Source organism: Dendrobates tinctorius, unplaced genomic scaffold (assembly GCF_039654945.1).
Source record: "Dendrobates tinctorius isolate UK_male_01 unplaced genomic scaffold, ASM3965494v1 ptg000015l, whole genome shotgun sequence".
Classification (NCBI taxonomy): Eukaryota; Metazoa; Chordata; class Amphibia; order Anura; family Dendrobatidae; genus Dendrobates; species Dendrobates tinctorius.
Window position 1 is genome coordinate 25,616,805 of NW_027361683.1, and position 21,982 is coordinate 25,638,786.

The window sequence follows — 21,982 nt, forward strand, 5'->3', positions numbered from 1 at the left end:
AAGGCTGCACTATGTGAAGGTGGCTCTTCTGTTTCTGACCCCTAGTAAAGCAGAAATATTGACTTTTATAACTAGGTCCCCATACCTGTAATGCATCCCATAGGTATGGTGTGTCCCCCTGTATCAGCCACCTCCCAGCCGTCCATCATGCTCGTCTTGTGTCTGGGCGCCGCTTCCAAGCCGTCCATCATGCCCCTGTGCACCTCCACCTCCTGTGTTGTATGCCGGTGCCTGCGCTGTGACAACAGTTATCGGGCATGCGCAGTGCCCGCTGCCCGGGAACTGACATCTGGTCATCAAGCCTGTGTGTTCTGGAGTTCCCCGATTCCCAGCCCCGCAGTGTGAATTGTTGTCAAAGCGCAGGCGCCGGCATACAACACAGGAGGAGGTGGGGGCGCACAGGGGCATGATGGACGGATGGAAGGCGGCGCCCAGACACAAGACGGGCATGATGGAGGGCTTGGAGGCGGCGCCCAGACACAAGACAGAGGCATGATGGATGGCTTGGAGGCGGCGCCCAGACGCAAGACTGGGGCATGATGGATGGCTGGGAGGCGGCTGATACAGGGGACATACCATACCTATGGGACGCATTACAGGTATGAGGACCTAGTTATAAAAGTCAATATTTCGGCGTTACTAGGGGTCAGAAACAGAAGAGCCACCTTCACAGAGTGCAGCCTTAGTGCTGCTGAAGGTGGCTCTTTTACTTAAAAATGCCCTGGGGGGGGTGACAGGTTCCTTTAAATTCATTTGGCAACTCATTTGATTAATAAAAGTATAAGTTTTCATGGAAAACACAAAATTGTCTGGGTGACCCAAAACGTTTGAACGGTAGTGTCTATAGTGCTGAGCCAGCAAGTAGTGGCACATAGGCAGAAGTTAACAGTACATGTGTCAGTACCTCAAGGCTCAGAATATTCACATTTCTGCAAGCAACAGGAATCACATTGTCCTATCTCAGTCAGTATGCCTTGCCAACTCGTGATCTGCCTTCTGGGAAGAGTACTCTTCATACTAGGCATTATAAAGTGACGAGTGTTTCCCTGTTGTAGGTGTTTCATCTATGGACAGATTAAAAGGTGTTGTCCACTACTCAGACAATTGTTTCTCAACCAGTTTCTTCCTTATAAAATAATAGCAGCTATACTTCTCTCCAGCACGAGTACCGTTCCAGTGGTGTAAACTCTCCCAGGCCTCACGTGACATTGTTACGTTATGCAATGCCTGCAGCCAATCAGCAGCTGCTTCACTCTCCCCTCCTTCAGACAAATTAGACATTCATGAGGAATTAAAAGACCAACCACAAATCTGAACTGAATTTGTCTGATGGATGGGCGAGTGAAGCGGCTGCCAATTAATAAAGTCAGGCGAGGCCCTGGAGAGCCAGCACCAACACTGCTGGAACTGCACACACACTGGAGGGGGTATAGATGCCATTATTTTATAAGGGAGACAAGTGGTTGAAAAGGAGTTGTCTGAGCAGTGAGCAATCCCTTTAAAGGGGCGATCTGATCAAAATACACTGTTCAAAAAAAGGGAACACTAAAATACCACATCCTAGATATCACTCAATGAAATATTCCACTTGCAAATCTTTATTACATAGTGGAATGCGTTGAGAATAAAATAAAATGATGAATATAAATCTAAATTAATGTCCCATGGAGGTCTGGATTTGTAATGATACTCAAAATCAAAGTGGAAATGAAATTACAGGCTAATCCAACTTCAGTTGAAATGCCTCAAGACAAGGAAATGATGCTCAGTAGTGTGTCTGTGTGGCCTTCACGTGCTTGTATGACCTCCCTAAAACACCTGAGCATGCTCTTGATGAGGAAGTGGATGTTCTTCTGAGGGATCTCCTCCCAGACCTGGATTAAAAAATCAGTCAACTTCTGCACAGCCTGTGGTGCAACATGGCATAATGTCTGCAGTGCGCAGGTGTCGGGAGAGGTCTGGCGCCTGCGCACTGCAGAATTCTTTGTTTAAATCACCCCCCTATCGCCCCATTCAAAATAAAATAAAAAAATCACATATACACATATTAGGTATCGCTGCGTTCAGAATCGCCCGATTAAAAAAAAGGATTAACCCGATCACTAAACGGAGTAGCGAGAAAAAAAAATTAAAACATCAGAATTACGTTTTTTTGGCCGCTGTGACAGTGCATTAAAATGCAATAATGGGCGATCAAAAGAACATATCTGCACAAAAGTGGTATCATTAAAACATAAAAAACGTCAGCTTGGCGCACAAAAAATAAGCCCTCACCCAACCCGAGATCATGAAAAATGGAGACACTACGGGTCACGGAAGATGGCGCAATTTTTTTTTTTTTTTTAACAAAGTTTGGAATTTTTTTTCACCACCTAGATAAAAGAGAACCTAGACATGTTCTGTGTCTATGAACTCGTAATGATCTGGAGAATCATAATGGCAGGTCAGTTTTAGCATTTAGTGAACTTAGCAAAAAAAGCCAAGCAAAAAAACAGTGTGGGAGTGCACTTTTTTTGCAATTTCACTGCACTTCAAATTTTTTTTCCTGTTTTATAGTACACAACGTGGTAAAACCAATGGTGTCGTTCAAAAGTACAACTCGTCCCGCAAAAAACAAGCTCTGACATGGCCATATTGACAGAAAAATAAAAAAGTTATGGCTCTGGGAAGAAGGGGAGCGAAAAATGAAAATGCAAAACCAAAAATACCCCCGTCGTTAAAGGGTTAATACATTTGGCTCCACCGGATAATGTAACAGCAGTTGTGTGCGGGTGATGGATGTCGGACCCACGCCGATTTTGATAACCTGTCTCACAGATTGGTCATTAACATATTTTTGAGTGGATATCTCCTTTACAGAGGATTTAGTTACCTGGAGAGGAAGCAAGTAGGCGACTCATCATCAGTCCCAGAGTGGAAACGTTCGCCACCAGAATCAGTTGGCCTTCCTTTATCAGTATTTCAGGAAGAGACTGCATAAGAAGTTTCAGAAGGGTCACAAAGCAGCTTTCCTGACTGGCGGATGTGAAACATAATGAAAGAATTAAATTATACACTGTGTACTAATACAAAAGGGCCCCACTACAAGTATAGGGGGTGACAGCCAAAAGGTAGTTCACAGAATGGAAAAACATGGATTTTTGTGAGTACTCACCGTAAAATCCTTTTCTCCGAGACGCTCATTGGGGGACACAGAGACTGTGTGTGGGTGTGTGCTTCTGCCGTCTGGAGGCTGACACTAAGTATACAAAAAAAGAGTTAGCTCCTCCTCCGCCGCATACACCCTCGCCCCCAGACCGGGAGTAACTCAGTTTAGTGCATAAGCAGTAGGAGAACGCGCCTTAAACTCAGGCAAGAAATTATACGTCTGAAAAAGGGGCCACCCTAAACCTTACACAAGGATTTGTATAACTCAAAATAAGTAAATGCCAACTGGCTAATAGGGTGGGTGCTGTGTCCCCCAATGAGCGTCTCGGAGAAAAGGATTTTACGGTGAGTACTCACAAAAATCCATGTTTCTCCTTCGTCTCATTGGGGGACACAGAGACTGTGGGACGTTCTAAAGCAGTCCTCTGGGCGGGATCTTAGCTCACCCAATCCATGCTAATTTGCGCCCCTGATTAGAGGTGCACAACTGCTGCCTGGAGAATCTTTCTTCCCAGGCTTGCATCCGAGGATGCCTGGGTATGTACGTTATAATGTTTGACAAACGTATGCAAACTGGACCAGGTAGCTGCTTTGCACACCTGCTCCGCTGAAGCCTGGTGTCGCAGTGCCCATGAGGCACCCACTGCACGAGCCGAGTGTGCCTTGATCCCTGCCGGAACCGGCGTGCCACTGATTTGATAAGATTCTTGGACCGTCAGGCGAACCCATCTGGCCAAAGTCGCTTTGGACGCAGCGAGCCCCTTCCGCCGCCCTTCTGGAATCACGAATAGAGAGTCTGTCTGGCGGAATGGTGCTGTCCTTGTCACATACCTCCTAAGGGCTCTTACCAGATCCAGGGTGTGCAATGCCTTTTCTACCCTGTGCACCGGTGCCGGGCAAAACGAGGGTAAGACAATGTCTTCGTTGATATGGAACGCAGACACAACCTTCGGCAAGAAGGGAGGAGCTGGCCTTAAAACTACCTTATCTTTATAAAAGGTTAGGAACGGCGGTTTACAAGATAAGGCCGCCAATTCCGAAACCCGCCTAATAGACGTTATAGCAACCAGAAAAACGACCTTTCTGGACAGGTAAGGTAAGGAGACTTCTTGCAATGGTTCGAAAGGAGCCTCCTGAAGGGCCCTGAGCACCAAGTTCAGGTCCCATGATTCCGTCGGCGCCTTATAGGGGGGTACTAAATGTGCGACCCCCTGCATAAACGTTCTAACCTGCCAGACGGAAGCGACCTTTCGTTGGAAAAGCACCGACAGGGCCGAGATTTGCGTTCTGAGCGAACTCGGAGCCAATCCTGCGTCCAGCCCTGCCTGCAGAAAAGCCAGTACGTTGGGGATCGAAAAAACCAGAGGAGCCACTCCGCGATCCCTACACCAACGGAAAAAACTTCCCAAGTCCGGTGATATACTCTCGCCGAGGAAGGCTTTCGGGCACTCGCCATTGTGGCCGCCACATCGCGCCTGAATCCTGCCTGTGTTAACAGCCAAGATTCAATGGCCACACCGTCAAACACAGGGCCCCTAAGTTCGGATGGCAGATCGGCCCCTGGGACAGTAAGTCCGGCCGATCTGGGAGACGCCAAGGTACGTCCACCACTAGTTGAACCAGATCTGCATACCAGGCCCGCCGGGGCCAGTCTGGGGCCACCAGAATTGCTGGAACCTTCTCTCTCCTTATTTTTCTGATGACTCTTGAAAGCAGAGGCAGCGGGGGAAACAAGTACGGGAGACGAAACTGGCTCCACGGAAGCACCAGAGCGTCTGCTGCGATTGCCTGCGGGTCGAGGGATCGAGCGACAAACCTTTGTACTTTGGCGTTCTCTCTGGAAGCCATAAGGTCCACGTCTGGTGTCCCCCACCGTTGGCAGATCTGTTGAAAGACCTCGGGATGCAGGGACCATTCCCCTGCCGTGACCCCCTGTCGGCTGAGAAAATCTGCCGCCCAGTTTTCGACTCCCGGAATGTGCACCGCTGAAATTACCACGTGGTTCTTCTCTGCCCAACGCAGTACCAGCCCAACCTCGCGCATGGCTGCCTGGCTGCGCGTGCCCCCTTGATGGTTGACATATGCTACTGCTGTAGCATTGTCCGACTAAATGCGCACCGGCCGGTGTCTCAGCAACCGCTGAAAATGTTGCAGGGCCAATCGTATTGCCCGTATCTCCAGAATGTTGATCGGGAGAATTATCTCCCGAATGGACCACCGCCCCTGGGCTGTGTGACTCTGGAAAACTGCTCCCCAACCATGCAGGCTTGCATCGGTCGTCACCACCAACCACTGTTCCGGGGGAAAAGGTTTCCCCTGGACCAGAGACGAGTCGCGAGTCCACCATCGGAGTGATCGCCGGACCGGCGGAGGCAACTTGCACTGATGACTGAGAGACAGCAGCCCCCGGTCCCATGCTGACAAGAGCGCATGCTGAAGCGGACGGAGATGGAACTGGGCAAACGGGATTGCCTCCATCGCCGCCACCACTCTGCCCAACACACTCATGCCGTACCGGATGGATCTGGTGCCTGGCTGTAGAAGGTTCCGTACCCCCTGCTTGATCCTTCGCGCCTTGTCCTGAGGGAGGATCACCAGCCCCCGGGAGGTGTCGAAAACCATGCCTAGGAATACGATTCTCTGGGCTGGAACCAAGGACGACTTGTTTCAATTGATCAACCAGCCTAGACGGGCCAGGGTATCCAGTGTGATACTGACATTCCCCTGGCACGCCTGAAACGACGGTCCCTTTACCAAAAGGTCGTCCAGGTACGGTAGTACCGTTATGCCCCGTGCATGCAGGATGGCCATAACCACCGCCATTATCTTTGTAAAGACTCTGGGGGCAGTGGCCAAACCGAAGGGCAGAGCCACAAATTGGAAATGTCGCCCTCCGATCGCAAAACGCAGGAACCTCTGGTGTGGAGGAAATATCGGAATGTGTAGATATGCATCCTGCACATCGATCGAGGCCAGGAATTCCCCTGGATCCATGGCTGCAATGACCGAGCGGAGGGACTCCATCCGGAACCGCCTGACCCTGATGAATTTGTTCAGGATCTTTAGATCCAGTACCGGCCTCACAGTCCCGTCTTTTTTGGGGACCGAAAACAGGTTGGAGTAAAAACCCTGCGTCTCTTCGCCTTGCGGCACTGGGACAATGACCCCTTTGCACTGTAGCGTCATTATGGCCTGTAACAAATCTTCCGCCTGCGATTCTGTCCCGGAAAGTCGGGAACGGAAGAATCGCTGTGGCGGGAGTCCGACAAACTCTATCTTGTACCCGGACGATATCAATTCCGCCACCCAAGCGTCGCGTGCCACTGCGACCCAAACGTGGCTGAACCCTAGTAGGCGTCCGCCCACTCTGTTGTCCGTAGGTACGAAGCGCCTCGAGTCATTTTGCTGGAGGCTTTTGGGATCTGGCCCCCCTCGCTCTGGGCAAACGGCCTCGGCCTCTACCCAGCGGATTGGCTCTGTAAGAGGTTTGCCTTTCCCTACTCTGGCCATCGTTTGTGGTGGAGGATGCCCTGGCCGAAGTCCCCCCCAGGGGCTACGAAAAGGCCGAAAACGCCTCTGCGTTTGCCTGAATGCCGGGCAACTCCTCTGCTGCGGGAGGAAACTACTTCTCCCCCTGTGGCTTCTGAGATAAGATTATCAAGCTTCTCACCGAACAACCGATTGCCCTGAAAAGGCAATGAGGTTAAGGATTTTTTAGAGATAGAATCCGCTTTCCACAACCTCAGCCATAATGCTCGCCTAATGGCGATCGCATTTGCTGCTGCCACAGCCGAACACTCGGCCGCGTCCAGTGAGGCGCTGATGAGATAATCACTCGCTCCTGATATCTGATTTGCAACTTCCAAGACCTCCGCGGGCAGATCCCTGTCTTGGAGGGCCTTATGCAGAGCGTCCGCCCATGAAACCATGGCCTTAGCCACCCAAGTTGCCGCAAAGGAGGGGGCCAGAGCCGACCCTGCTGCCTCATACACTGAGCGGGCAAGCCCCTCTATGAGGCGATCAGTTGGGTCCTTGATGGAAGAAACACTGGGTATCGACAATAGCGACCTTGATGCTAAACGTGATACCGGTGGGTCCACTACTGGTGACTCCACCCATCCTTTATGGAGCTCAGGAGGAAACGGATACTTTGCTTGCAGCGCTTTTTGCATTGCAAAACGCTTATCCGGGTGTTCTCTATGTTTCTGGACTAGATCCTCGAACTCCGGATGCGTGGCAAACCTTCTATGCGGTCGCCTGGTTTTCTTGAAGGAGACCTTGTGACCTGAGGCCGTGGACACATCGTCCTCGATCTCTAATGTCTGGTTGACTGCCTCAATGAGGCTGTCCACCGAGTCTTGGTACCCCAGGCTTTCTAGATTCCAGGCCTCCTCCTCCTCGCCCTCATCCTGATCGCTCCCTGAGCTCAGCGACGGGGAACGAGATGCCCTAATACCCGCCGCCGAAGCCCCGGAGGGCCCGGCCGACGGGGAACGAGCTCTTTTGCCATGAGCTTGTCTGGAACTGGAGCGGCCTCTAACGGTCGGAGGGTCCTGAGACGTGGACGAGCTGTCTTCCGCTGGCAGACCACCATCCTTTTCCCTGCCCGGGCCTCGAAGGGATTCAATTGCCCTTGTAAGGGACAACATAGAATGCGATAAAGATACCGCCCATTCCGGGGGGTCCTGACTCCTGGGCTCTGAAACAGTGGGGGGCTCCTGGGCGCGCTCCGACTCGCAGGCTTCACAAAATTTACCCGCCTGCGCCTTTGGCAGCCTGACCCCACAGGAAACGCAAACAGCGTATAGGAAAGAGTGAGCTTTCCCTTTGCCAGACATATTGCCCAAGCTTGAAGGTAGGGTAGAAGGAGGAGGAGGGTAACCCCTTCCCTGAGTACCAGTGCGGCTCTCGAAACGGGGTTGCACTCACCCACAGGTAACGTTCCACTCCTGTTGAACGACCGCGGAACCCTCGGTGCGGGAGAGAAACACGTGGAGGGTTACTCACACGTGGTCGCCCGTTGATGATTTGGGGAGATCGGACCCTCTCTATAGGATCCGTCGCCCCTGTCTTATCTTCATAGAAAAGAAAGAAAAAAAAAAAAAAAATCTAGTCTGGAGCTCCAGACTGCGTGTGCCTCCATCAGACACTAAGCAAAAAACTGAGTTACGCCCGGTCTGGGGGCGAGGGTGTATGCGGCGGAGGAGGAGCTAACTCTTTTTTTGTATACTTAGTGTCAGCCTCCAGACGGCAGAAGCACACACCCACACACAGTCTCTGTGTCCCCCAATGAGACGAAGGAGAAATTAAAATTAGGAGCAGATACAGTTTTGATTACAAATCATGAATTTGTCTGATAAATTTCTATTGCTATAGACGTATGAGGGCAAGTTTGTTTGTGAGAAGAGATGTAGCTTTGAATGCTACCATTTAACAAATAAGGGCTCCATTCATCAAGACAGGCACACCCACAAACTAATACAAAGCCCAGTAAAGACATGTCATGTGGTCATCCAACCACATGGTGGTAGTATTGCAATTATCTACTGACATGTTAAAGGGGTTGTCCCATGGACAAAGTTCATTTTAATCAATAGATCTTGGAATAATAACTTCCACAAAGGGTCAGTTTTTAAGGATCTGGAGGAATTGGTCTGATTTGATTGCTTTCAAATAACAAGCCAGTGACCTTAGGGGGAGGCTCCTGGAAAGAGGCTAGCCCAAAAAGATTTTTAGTGACGCACTGAGAGATGCCCTAAAAAGGGATAGAACTAAATTACTTGCCTCTAGGCCGGATATGATAAAAGACTAATGAGATTAGATTTCTAACTATATTTGACAATGGTGCCCAACAAGTGAGATCCATCCAGCAAAAATACTGGGCGGTACTAAAATTAGATTGGGGATTTGATTAGTAAAAATGAATGTGTGTGTGTCTGTGTAACACCAACCAATCACGAAGCATCTTTCATTTCACCAGAGCTGGTCAAAAGAAGCTGAGCTGATTGGTTGCTATGACCAACAGTTTTCCCACTTGACACTACCTCAGCAGACACTGACATGGTGGGAGAAATATAGCATCCCTGGGAACATAAGCTCCCAGCCATTGTCTGCCCCCCTGAAAGGAGCAGAGGGCACATGACAGAAATGAATCCCCCCTCCCTGCCCATATCCCCATCACAGATCTTCCATCCCGTAGGCACATCTTCCCCCTTAAAGGGATCATTGGTATGGAAGTCAGAGCAAATCCATCCAGCGCTTTGGTTCTGATCCCAGGCCTCTCTTAAAGGGATCCCAGGTATGGAAGTTAGGACACTTCCACTCAGCTCTATGGTTCTGCCCCCAGGGTCTCTTAAAGGGATCATTGGTATGGAATTTTGGGCAAATCCCCTCTGCACTTTGGTACTGACCCCAGGCCCTTCTTAAAGGGATCTTTGGTATGGAAGTCAGGGCAAATCCATCCAGTGCTTTAAGTCTGACCCCCGGCCTCTCTTAAAGGGATCCCCGGTAAGGAAGTCATGGCAACTGCCTTCAAATGCTCTGGTACTGACCCCAGGCTCTCTTAAAGGGATCTCCTGTACGGAAGTTAGGGCAAATCCCTCGGCGCTCTGATTCTGACCCCAGGGTTCTATTAAAGGGATCATTGGTATGCAAGTCAGGGCAAATCCACTCAGCACTCTGGTTCTCACCAAAGTCCCCTCTTAAAGGGATCCTCGGTACGGAAGTGAGGGAAAATCCACTCTGCACTGAGTATAGTTAGGACCGTTCCACTCAGCGCTCTGGTTCTGACTCCAGGCTGACGGGATGATAGGGACATTAGTGGTAGTTGTCCGGTGGCTCTGGCTGATGGGATGATGTGGGATATTAGTGGTAGTTGTCCGGAGGCTCTGGCTGACGGGATGATGTGGGATATTAGTGGTTGTAGTCCGGTGGCTCTGACTGATGGGATGATGTGGGATATTAGTGGTTGTAGTCCGGTGGCTCTGACTGATGGGATGATGTGGGATATTAGTGGTAGTAGTCCGGTGGCTCTGGCTGATGGGATGATGTGGGATATTAGGGGTAGTCCGGTGGCTCTGGCTGATGGGATGATGTGGGATATTAGGAGTAGTCCAGTGGCTCTGGCTGACGGGATGATGTGGGATACTATGGGTAGTAGTCCGGTGGCTCTGGCTGATGGGATGATGTGGGATATTAGTGGTAGTTGTCCGGAGGCTCTGGCTGATGGGATGATGTGGGATATTAGTGGTAGTTGTCCGGAGGCTCTGGCTGATGGGATGATGTGGGATATTAGGGGTAGTAGTCCGGTGGCTCTGGCTGACGGGATTATGTGGGATATTAGTGGTTGTAGTGTGGTGGCTCTGACTGATGGGATGATGTGGGATATTAGTGGTAGTAGTCCGGTGGCTCTGGCTGATGGGATGATGTGGGATATTAGGGGTAGTCCGGTGGCTCTGGCTGATGTGGGATATTAGTGGTAGTAGTCCGGTGGCTCTGGCTGATGGGATGATGTGGGATATTAGTGGTAGTTGTCCGGAGGCTCTGGCTGATGGGATGATGTGGGATATTAGGGGTAGTAGTCCAGTGGATCTGCCTGACGGGATGATGTGGGATATTAGGGGTAGTAGTCCGGTGGCTCTGGCTGACAGGATGATGTGGGATATTAGAAGTAGTAGTCCGGTGGCTCTGGCTGACGGGATGATATGGGATATTAGAGGTAGTAGTCCAGTGGCTCTGGCTGATGGGATGATGTGGGATACTATGGGTAGTAGTCCGGTGGCTCTGGCTGATGGGATGATGTGGGATATTAGTGGTAGTTTTCCGGAGGCTCTGGCTGACGGGATTGATGTGGGATATTAGTGGTAGTTTTCCGGAGGCTCTGGCTGATAGGATGATGTGGGATATTAGGGGTAGTAGTCCAGTGGCTCTGGCTGACGGGATGATGTGGGATATTAGTGGTTGTAGTCCGGTGGCTCTGACTGATGGGATGATGTGGGATATTAGGGGTAGTAGTCCGGTGGCTCTGGCTAACGGGATGATGTGGGATATTAAGGGTAGTAGTCCGGTGGCTCTGGTTGACGGGATGGTGTGGGATATTAGGGGTAGTAGTCCGGTGGCTCTGGCTGATGGGATGATGTGGGATATTAGTGGTAGTTGTCCGGACGCTCTGGCTGAAGGGATGATGTGGGATATTAGGGGTAGTAGTCCAGTGGCTCTGGCTGACGGGATGATGTGGGATATTAGGGGTAGTAGTCCAGTGGCTCTGGCTGACGGGATGATGTGGGATATTAGTGGTAGTAGTCCGGTGGCTCTGGCTGATGGGATGATGTGGGATATTAGTGGTAGTTGTCCGGAGGCTCTGGGTGATGGGATGATGTGGGATATTGGGGTAGTCCAGTGGCTCTGGCTGACGGGATGATGTGGGATACTATGGGTAGTAGTCCGGTGGCTCTGGCTGATGGGATGATGTGGGATATTAGTGGTAGTTGTCCGGAGGCTCTGGCTGATGTGGGATATTAGGGGTAGTAGTCCAGTGGCTCTGGCTGATGGGATGATGTGGGATATTAGGAGTAGTCCAATGGCTCTGGCTGACGGGATGATGTGGGATACTATGAGTAGTAGTCCGGTGGCTCTGGCTGATGGGATGATGTGGGATATTAGTGGTAGTTGTCCGGAGGCTCTGGCTGATGGGATGATGTGGGATATTAGGGGTAGTAGTCCAGTGGCTCTGGCTGACGGGATGATGTGGGATATTAGTGGTTGTAGTCCGGTGGCTCTGACTGATGGGATGATGTGGGATATAGGTGGTTGTAGTCCGGTGGCTCTGACTGATGGGATGATGTGGGATATTAGTGGTAGTAGTCCGGTGGCTATGGCTGATGGGATGATGTGGGATATTAGGGGTAGTCCGGTGGCTCTGGCTGATGGGATGACGTGGGATATTGGGAGTAGTCCAGTGGCTCTGGCTGACGGGATGATGTGGGATACTATGGGTAGTAGTCCGGTGGCTCTGGCTGATGGGATGATGTGGGATATTAGTGGTAGTTGTCTGGAGGCTCTGGCTGATGGGATGATGTGGGTTATTAGGGGTAGTAGTCCAGTGGCTCTGGCTGACAGGATGATGTGGGATATTAGTGGTAGTAGTCCGGTGGCTCTGGCTGATGGGATGATGTGGGATATTAGTGGTACTTGTCCGGAGGCTCTGGCTGATGGGATGATGTGGGATATTAGGGGTAGTAGTCCAGTGGATCTGCCTGACGGGATGATGTGGGATATTAGGGGTAGTAGTCCGGTGGCTCTGGCTGACGGGATGATATGGGATATTAGAAGTAGTAGTCCGGTGGCTCTGGCTGACGGGATGATATGGGATATTAGAGGTAGTAGTCCAGTGGCTCTGGCTGATGGGATGATGTGGGATACTATGGGTAGTAGTCCGGTGGCTCTGGCTGATGGGATGATGTGGGATATTAGTGGTAGTTGTCCGGAGGCTCTGGCTGATGGGATGATGTGGGATATTAGTGGTAGTTGTCCGGAGGCTCTGGCTGATGGGATGATGTGGGATATTAGGGGTAGTAGTCCGGTGGCTCTGGCTGACGGGATGATGTGGGATATTAGTGGTTGTAGTCCGGTGGCTCTGACTGATGGGATGATGTGGGATATTAGTGGTAGTAGTCCGGTGGCTCTGGCTGATGGGATGATGTGGGATATTAGGGGTAGTCCGGTGGCTCTGGCTGATGTGGGATATTAGTGGTAGTAGTCCGGTGGCTCAGGCTGATGGGATGATGTGGGATATTAGTGGTAGTTGTCCGGAGGCTCTGGCTGATGGGATGATGTGGGATATTAGGGGTAGTAGTCCAGTGGATCTGCCTGACGGGATGATGTGGGATATTAGGGGTAGTAGTCCGGTGGCTCTGGCTGACGGGATGATGTGGGATATTAGAAGTAGTAGTCCGGTGGCTCTGGCTGACGGGATGATATGGGATATTAGAGGTAGTAGTCCAGTGGCTCTGGCTGATGGGATGATGTGGGATACTATGGGTAGTAGTCCGGTGGCTCTGGCTGATGGGATGATGTGGGATATTAGTGGTAGTTGTCCGGAGGCTCTGGCTGATGGGATGATGTGGGATATTAGTGGTAGTTGTCCGGAGGCTCTGGCTGATGGGATGATGTGGGATCTTAGGGGTAGTTGTCCGGTGGCTCTGGCTGACGGGATGATGTTGGATATTAGTGGTTGTAGTCCGGTGGCTCTGACTGATGGGATGATGTGGGATATTAGTGGTAGTAGTCCGGTGGCTCTGGCTGATGGGATGATGTGGGATATTAGGGGTAGTCCGGTGGCTCTGGCTGATGTGGGATATTAGTGGTAGTAGTCCGGTGGCTCTGGCTGATGGGATGATGTGGGATATTAGTGGTAGTTGTCCGGAGGCTCTGGCTGATGGGATGATGTGGGATATTAGGGGTAGTAGTCCAGTGGCTCTGGCTGACGGGATGATGTGGGATATTAGAGGTAGTAGTCCGGTGGCTCTGGCTGACGGGATGATGTGGGATATTAGAAGTAGTAGTCAGGTGGCTCTGGCTGACGGGATGATATGGGATATTAGGGGTAGTAGTCCAGTGGCTCTGGCTGACGGGATGATGTGGGATACTATGGGTAGTAGTCCGGTGGCTCTGGCTGATGGGATGATGTGGGATATTAGTGGTAGTTGTCCGGAGGCTCTGGCTGATGGGATGATGTGGGATATTAGTGGTAGTTGTCCAGAGGCTCTGGCTGATGGGATGATGTGGGATATTAGGGGTAGTAGTCCAGTGGCTCTGGCTGACGGGATGATGTGGGATATTAGTGGTTGTAGTCCGGTGGCTCTGATGGGATGATGTGGGATATTAGTGGTTGTAGTCCGGTGGCTCTGACTGATGGGATGATGTGGGATATTAGTGGTAGTAGTCCGGTGGCTCTGGCTGATGGGATGATGTGGGATATTAGGGGTAGTCCGGTGGCTCTGGCTGACGGGATGATGTGGGATATTAGGGGTAGTAGTCCGTCGACTGTGATGGGATGATGTGGGATATTAGAGGCAGTAGTCCAGTGGCTCTGGTTGACGGGATGATGTGGGATATTAGGGGTAGTAGTCCAGCGACTGTGACGGGATGATGTGGGATATTAGTGGTAGTAGTCCGGTGGCTCTGGCTGACGGGACAATGTGGGATATTATGGGTACTAGTCTGGTGGCTCTGGCTGATGGGATGATGTGGGATATTAGTGGTAGTTGTCCGGTGGCTCTGGCTGATGGGATGATGTGGGATATTAGAGGTAGTAGTCCGGTGGCTCTGGCTGATGGGACGATGTGGGATATTATGGGCAGTAGTCCTGTAGTTCTGGCTGATGGGATGATGTGGGATATTAGAGGTAGTTGTCCGGTGGCTCTGGCCGATGGGACGATGTGGGATATTATGGGTAGTAGTCCGGTAGTTCTGGCTGATGGGATGATGTGGGATATTATAGTGAATGTGGCTATGCGGAATGGGCGGGGCTCTACACTCAGCTTTATATATATATATATATATGTATATATATGTATATATATATATATATATATATATATATATTTTTTTTTTTTTCATTATAATTTGCTATAACTAATCGTAGTTAGTTACTATGCCTGGGCAGCGCCAGGCTCTTCAGTTAGTTACATATAAAAAAAAGTCTTTCATAGCAACACAACAGGAAAGCACAAGATCAGATTCTTTAGAGATTGCTTGAACGAAGGTGTGATATATAAAAGCACATGTGAATGGCTGTGAATCTGGAGGCAAAATAGGACAAGGGTTGGTTGGACACCTCTGAGATAGTAAGAAAAATAAAAAAAAAGAAGAGACCCTCACATTAAGGCATGTTAACCTAGAACCTTAAATGTATAGGTATTAATAAAGGTAAAGAAACTACCCATGAGGGCAGGTGAGGGGGAAGGATTGGGACAGCTCTATCCTACAGTGTGAAACCAAGATGGATCAACCAAATACCAAAACAGGTTTGAGACAGGCATAATGAAGTTCTGGCTGGACTGGATAAAAGAGGATTTATTCATCCAATAGGCGCTTCTACTGTATTCTTAAATACCTATATATGGTTGGTTTCTAAAAACGTTTGTGTTCCATAGCAGTGCATTGGTGGTGGCATGGAGTGCACAGGAAGTGACACCATCAAGCTGGCATGTAACGGTGATGCTTGTGTTCCATGATACGACACGCTGATGGAGAGGTGTTGTTCCATTGTGAGTTCCACAGACCGGATACGATGCGCCGGAATGTGAAGGTTATGATGAGTATGACACTGCCCGTGCTCCATATAACGTATGTGACGCTAGTGGAGCATGAGATGCATTACGTACTGGTTTACTGTGAGCAGTGGAAGGACATAGGATCATTGCTGATTTGATACATTTTCTATTTTATTTTTCTTTAGGTAAAAGTGATAAGCTAACTTTATTCTTTGGGTTAGCATGATTATACTGGTAATGCCTATAATTTTTTTTTTTACACTTTCTTACCTGCACACGGAGAACAATTTTAATCAGAAAAACATTTTGTGCATCTCCATATTCTGACAGCCATATTTTTTGCCGACAGGCAAATGAGGGCTTATTTTTGTGAAACGAGATGACACTTACAGTGACACTAATGACTTTTTGTGCAGCAATATGAAGAGAAGGAAAACAGGGATTTTTGTGAGTACTCACCGTAAAATCCTTTTCTCCGAGACGCTCATTGGGGGACACAGAGACTGTGGGTGTGTGCTACTGCCGTCTGGAGGCCGACACTAAGTATACAAAAAAACAAGTTAGCTCCTCCTCCGCCACATACACCCTCGCCCCGATAGCGGGCGGAAACCAGTTTAGTGCCAAAGCCGTCGGAAAAGCTGACAGCAATTTAGCTCTACCGCAGAAAATTATATGTCTGAAAAAAAAGGACCACCCTACAAAATAAGGGTTTATACCCATCAAAAATAAACAAAAGCCAACTGGCTATCAGGGTGAGTGCTGTGTCCCCCAATGAGCGTCTCGGAGAAAAGGATTTTACGGTGAGTACTCACAAAAATCCCTGTTTCTCCTTCGTCTCACTGGGGGACACAGAGACTGTGGGACGTCCCAAAGCAGTCTCTGGTTGGGAGCAACTCATCAATCTACACCGCATGCCTACCTGTTCAAAGGTGTGCCACTGCTGCCTGGAGAATCTTCCTACCCAGGCTCGCATCCGACGAAGCCTGCGTATGTACGTTGTAATGTTTAGAGAACGTGTGCAGGCTTGACCACCTGCATACCTTGCATACCTGCTCTGCCGAAGCCTGATGCCGAAGCGCCCAAGAGGCGCCCACTGCCCGAGTCGAGTGCGCCCTTATTCCAGGTGGAACCGGCGTGCCTCTAATACGATAAGCCTCTTGAATAGTAAGGCGAATCCATCTGGCTATGGTCGACCGTGAGGCTGAGAGCCCCTTCCTGCGCCCTTCAGGGATCACAAACAACGAATCTGTCTGGCGAAAAGGCGCTGTCCTCGACACATACCTCCTGAGGGCCCTCACCAGGTCCAGCGTGTGGAGCGCCTTCTCAACCCTGTGTACTGGAGCTGGACAAAATGAAGGGAAAACGATGTCCTCATTAATATGGAACGAGGACACCACCTTCGGCAGGAACGGCGGAGGTGGTCTCAAGACTACCTTATCCTTAAAAAAGGTCAGAAACGGTGCTCTACAGGATAGGGCTGCCAGCTCCGAGACCCGCCTAATAGAGGTTATTGCTACCAAAAACACGACCTTCCTGGTAAGGTATGGCAATCCGACCTCCTGCAATGGCTCAAAAGGAGCTTTCTGCAGGGCCCCCAGCATCAGATTAAGGTCCCAGGCGTCTAAGGGAGCTCTAAAGGGGGGCACTAGATGCGAGACTCCCTGAATGAAAGTTTTGACCTGCATAATGCTAGCGATCTTTCGCTGGAACAGAACAGACAAGGCCGAGATCTGTCTCCTCAGGGAACTCGGAGCCAACCCTGCGTCCAGGCCTGACTGCAGAAAGGCCAGAATGTTGGGAACTGAGAAGGACAAAGGCGCAACCCCGTGCTCTCGACACCAGAGAAAGAAAACCTTCCAAGTACCATGATAGATCCTCGCCGAGGCCGGCTTCCTGGCGTTAATCATCGTGGCTACCACCTCACGCCCAAACCCCGCCTGGGTCAGGACCCAGGACTCAACGGCCATGCCGTCAAACACAGGGCCCCTAAGTTCGGGTGGTAGATCGGCCCCTGGGACAGTAAGTCTGGCCGTTCCGGTAGACGCCATGGCACGTCTGCGAGGAGCTGTACCAGATCCGCGTACCAGGCTCGACGGGGCCAGTCTGGGGCCAGCAGAATTGCCGGAACCCTCTCCCTCTTGATCTTCCTGATTACCCTCGGGAGAAGAGGCAGAGGGGGAAACAGGTACGGGAGCCGAAACTGGCTCCATGGAAGAACCAACGCATCCGCTGCAATCGCTCGCAGGTCCTGAGACCGGGCAACAAACCTGTCTACCTTGGCGTCCTCTCTGGAAGCCATCAGATCCACGTCTGGAGTTCCCCACCGTTGGCAAATCTTCTGGAAAACCTCGGGGTGCAGGGACCATTCTCCGGCCACGACCCCCTGCCGACTCAGGAAATCTGCTGCCCAATTTTCCACGCCTGGTATATGGACCGCTGAAATTACTGAGTGGTGCCTCTCGGCCCAACGGAGTACGTGTTCTATCTCGCGCATGGCTGCCCTGCTGCGCGTGCCTCCCTGGTGATTCACATACGCCACTGCCGTGGCGTTGTCTGACTGGACCCGGACTGGGCGACCCAATAGCCAGTGCTGAAAATGCTGCAACGCCAACCGCACTGCTCGAATCTCCAACAAGTTGATCGGCAGAAGGGCCTCCTGGGGAGACCACTGCCCCTGTGCTGTGTGATGACGAAATACTGCTCCCCAACCTATAAGACTCGCGTCGGTTGTAACCATCAGCCATTGATCTGGAGGAAAGGGTTTCCCCTGAAGGAGAGAGGAGTCGCGCGTCCACCACTGCAGTGCCCGCCGGACCTGAAGGGACAACCTGCACTGATGATCCAGGGAGAAAGGACTCCTGTCCCATGCTGCTAAAAGAGCATGCTACAGGGGGCGAAGATGAAACTGCGCAAACGGGATTGCTTCTATTGCTGCTACCATCCTCCCTAGCACCCTCATCCCAAATCGAATCGTGTGAGGGCCTGGCCGCTGAAGACTCCGAACCTCCCGCCGGAGCGCCTGGGCCTTGTTTTGAGGGAGAATTACCAACCCTTGGGAAGTGTCGAAAATCATCCCTAGGAATGGAATCCTCTGAGCCGGGGTAAGACATGACTTCTTCCCATTGACTAACCATCCCAGGCGGGATAGGGTATCCAGCGTGATGCCGACATTCTCCTCGCATGCCTGAAGAGACGGTCCTTTCACTAACAGGTCGTCCAAGTATGGCAGCACTACTATGCCCCGAGAATGAAGAATGGCCATAACGACCGCCATCACCTTCGTGAAAACCCTGGGTGCCGTGGCCAACCCGAACGGCAGAGCCACAAACTGGAAATGCCGGCCATTTATCGCAAAACGAAGGAACTTCTGATGCGGAGGAAAAATAGGGATGTGCAGGTAGGCATCCTGAACATCGATTGAGGCCAAATACTCTCCCTGCTCCATGGCCGATATCACCGACCGGAGGGATTCCATCCGAAAGTGCCTGACCTTGATGAACCGGTTTAGGAGCTTTAGGTCCAAAACCGGTCTTACTGTTCCGTCCTTCTTGGGGACTGCGAACAGGTTGGAATAAAATCCCTGGGCCTCTTCGCCCTCTGGTACCGGGATAATGACCCTGTTGTACAGAAGAATCCTGATGGCCCCTAGCAATGCCTCTGCCCGGGATTGCAATTTGGGAAGACGGGATTGAAAAAATCTCCTTGGAGGGTGTCCGATAAACTCTATTTTGTACCCGAATGACACCAATTCCGCCACCCATGCGTCGTGTGCCACCTTGACCCAGACATGGCGGAACCTGAGCAGACGACCGCCTACTCTGCTGTCCTCGGGTACCTGATGCCTCAAGTCATTTTGTAGGGGGCCTTTGGGACCTAGCTCCCCTTGACCTGGGTGGACGGCCCCGCATCCTCCCCAGCGGGTTGGCTCTATACGTGACCTGGCGCGCTCTGTCTTGGTTGTGACGAGCCGGGGCAGTAGAACCGGCCGCTGATGCCCATCCTGGGGCGCGAAATGCTCGAAAGCGCGCCTGTGGTTGACGAAAGGGCGGTCTGCTCTTCTGCTGTGGGAGAAAGCTACTCATTCCCCCTGTGGCATCTGAAATAAGCTTGTCTAGCTTCTCTCCAAAAAGCCGTTTACGCTGATAAGGCAGAGATGTTAACGACTTTTTAGAAATCGAATCGGCCCGCCATAGCCTTAGCCACAATGCTCTCCTAATGGCGATAGCGTTTGCTGCGGCTAGCGCCGCGCAATTAGCCGCATCCAAGGATGCATTAATTAGATAGTCTCCTGCCATCGAGATCTGATTTGCTATCTCAGACACCTCTACCGGCAAGTCTCTGTCCTGCAGGACTTTGTTCAAAGACTCTGACCACGACATCATGGCCTTGGCCACCCATGTTGCTGCGAATGAAGGCAAAAGCGCTGACCCCGATGCCTCATACACCGAGCGGGCTAGACCCTCTATGAGCGGATCCGTGGGGTCCTTAATGGAAGAACCACTAGGCACCGACAACAACGATCTTGAAGCCAGGCGTGACACTGGGGGATCCACAATCGGAGATTCTGCCCACTCTTTACAGAACTCTGGTGCAAACGGGTACCTTGTCTCTAGCGTTTTCTGCCCTGAAAAACGCTTGTCTGGGCGTTCCCTGTGCCGCTGCACCGTGTCCTCGAATTCTGGATGAGTGCTAAACACCCTATGTGGGCGCCTGGCCTTTTTAAAAGATATTTTATGCCCTGCGGTCAGGGAGACGTCCTCTTCAATACCAAGAGTCTGATTGACGGCCTCAATGAGACTGTCTACTGTCTCCCGACATCCGGGAATATCCAGATCCAAGGCTTCCTGCCTGTCCTCATCCGAACTCTGCTCGCTCTCAGACAATGGTGATGGAGAGCGAGACGCCGCACTCACAGATGCCAAAGCACCGGAGGGGCCCGGAGACGCCATATGGGTTCTTTCCCTGTACGTCTCCTTAGAGAGGGTACGGCCCCTGCATGCCGGCAGCTCATGTGAGGTGGATGAACCTTCCCAAACCGGAGAGCCGTTGTCTCTACCCCTATCCGGGGCCTGAAGGGTCTCGATCGCCTTCGTAAGTGAAGCCATAGACCGAGACAGTGATAACGCCCATTCCGGGGGCTCCGACCCCCTGGGCTCCGTTGGCGGGGAGGGCTCCTGGGCGCGTTCGGAACTACAGGCCTCACATATCTTAATAGTCTGCGCTCGCGTGAACACAGCCCCACAGGAAACGCATGCGGTATAAAGGAAGGTGTGTTTCTTCCCTTTTCCAGACATACTGAGGAACAAACGGCCAGAAAAAAACCTTTTTCTATTTTTTTTTTTTTATGGCATCCAGGGGTATGAGGAGAAGGAGGACAACCTGCCCTAGTGTGGCCAAGACGAGGTCGCACTTACCCGAGCTCCTGCTGTCTCCCCGTGCTCCTGTGCTGCTGCTGCTGCTCGCTCCCAGCTGCTGGTCTCCCTGGGTAGGCTGCGATGCTTCCTGACCGCGGCCTACCCCATTCTGACGCCGGGGCCTCCATTTTATCCAGCACCCGCCCAGTATCTGGGGGCGGCGCTGGATCTGACGTTGTGTCGGGGGGCGGGCGCCGGATCTGACGTCACGCTGGGGGGCGGGCCTTCCCCCTGCGTCCTAGGCCGACGCCGCGGGCTAAATTTCGGCCCTGCCCGCCCGCCGCATCGGGGGGCGGGCCTTCCCCGCGGCCTAGGCCGAAGCCGCGGGCTAAATTTGAGCCCTCTTCCCCGCGGCCTACCTCGCCCAGGAACTGGCGCTCTAAACGGCGCCTACTCAGCTACGCGCGCTCCTTCCCCAGCCCGGCCACTGCAGAGGGCCGTGGCAAGGGAGAAGGGGAACACGCCGGTGCCCCTGCCGCGCCGAGGAAGCCCTCCTGCTCTGCCTGCAGGCAGGAGAGGGGAGCCGCTCCAGTCCCTGGAGAGTACGCCGCAGCCCTGGCCTGGAAACCTCCCGCTGCCCAGGAGCCCTGCTTACCCTGAGGTAACCCATATCTTCGGACGGTGCAGGCACCCTAGCTCCGTCCGCCTTGGCTGGGCGAGGAGAGGGACCGTCCGCCACCACGCAGTACCGCCACCTGGCGTTGGTGTAGCCGTGGGGCCGCACAGACTAGTCTTGTGCCTCTGTGCAAGCCCATGGTTTCGCTACCTAGGGGTGGACAGGGCTAAGTCTGGCCTATTGTCCCACGTCGCGGGAGAGAGAACGTGGAGGGACACTCGCACGTGGTCGCCCGTTGATGGTTTGGGGAAATCGGATCCTTTCAACAGGATGCGTTGCCCCGTCATATCTTCTTTAAAATAAAAAAGAAAAAATAGATGTCTGGGGAAAAGTCCCAGAGATGTCCCTCGGTGCGGGAAAGGATACGCAGAGGGATACTCGCGCGTGCTCGCACGTTGATGTTTGGGGGAGATCGGACCCTTTCAATAGGGTCCGTCGCCCCTGTCTCCTCTTCATAGTAAGAAAATGTTAAAAAAAAAAAAAAATAGTCTGGAGAGACCCAGACTGCGTGTGCCTCCATCAGACACTAA

General features: G+C 51.8%; 1 protein-coding gene across 7 annotated transcripts in view; it reads right to left on the reverse strand.

The window, feature by feature from the left end:
- Positions 1-21,982, reverse strand: part of NCDN (neurochondrin) — a 55,336-nt gene that overhangs the window by 11,228 nt on the left and 22,126 nt on the right. For all 7 annotated transcript variants that reach the window (XM_073563076.1, XM_073563033.1, XM_073563024.1 and 4 more), the window contains exon 6: positions 2,873-3,015. In XM_073563076.1, the coding sequence (XP_073419177.1) occupies positions 2,873-3,015 (143 nt within the window). The remainder of the gene's footprint in view (positions 1-2,872; positions 3,016-21,982) is intronic.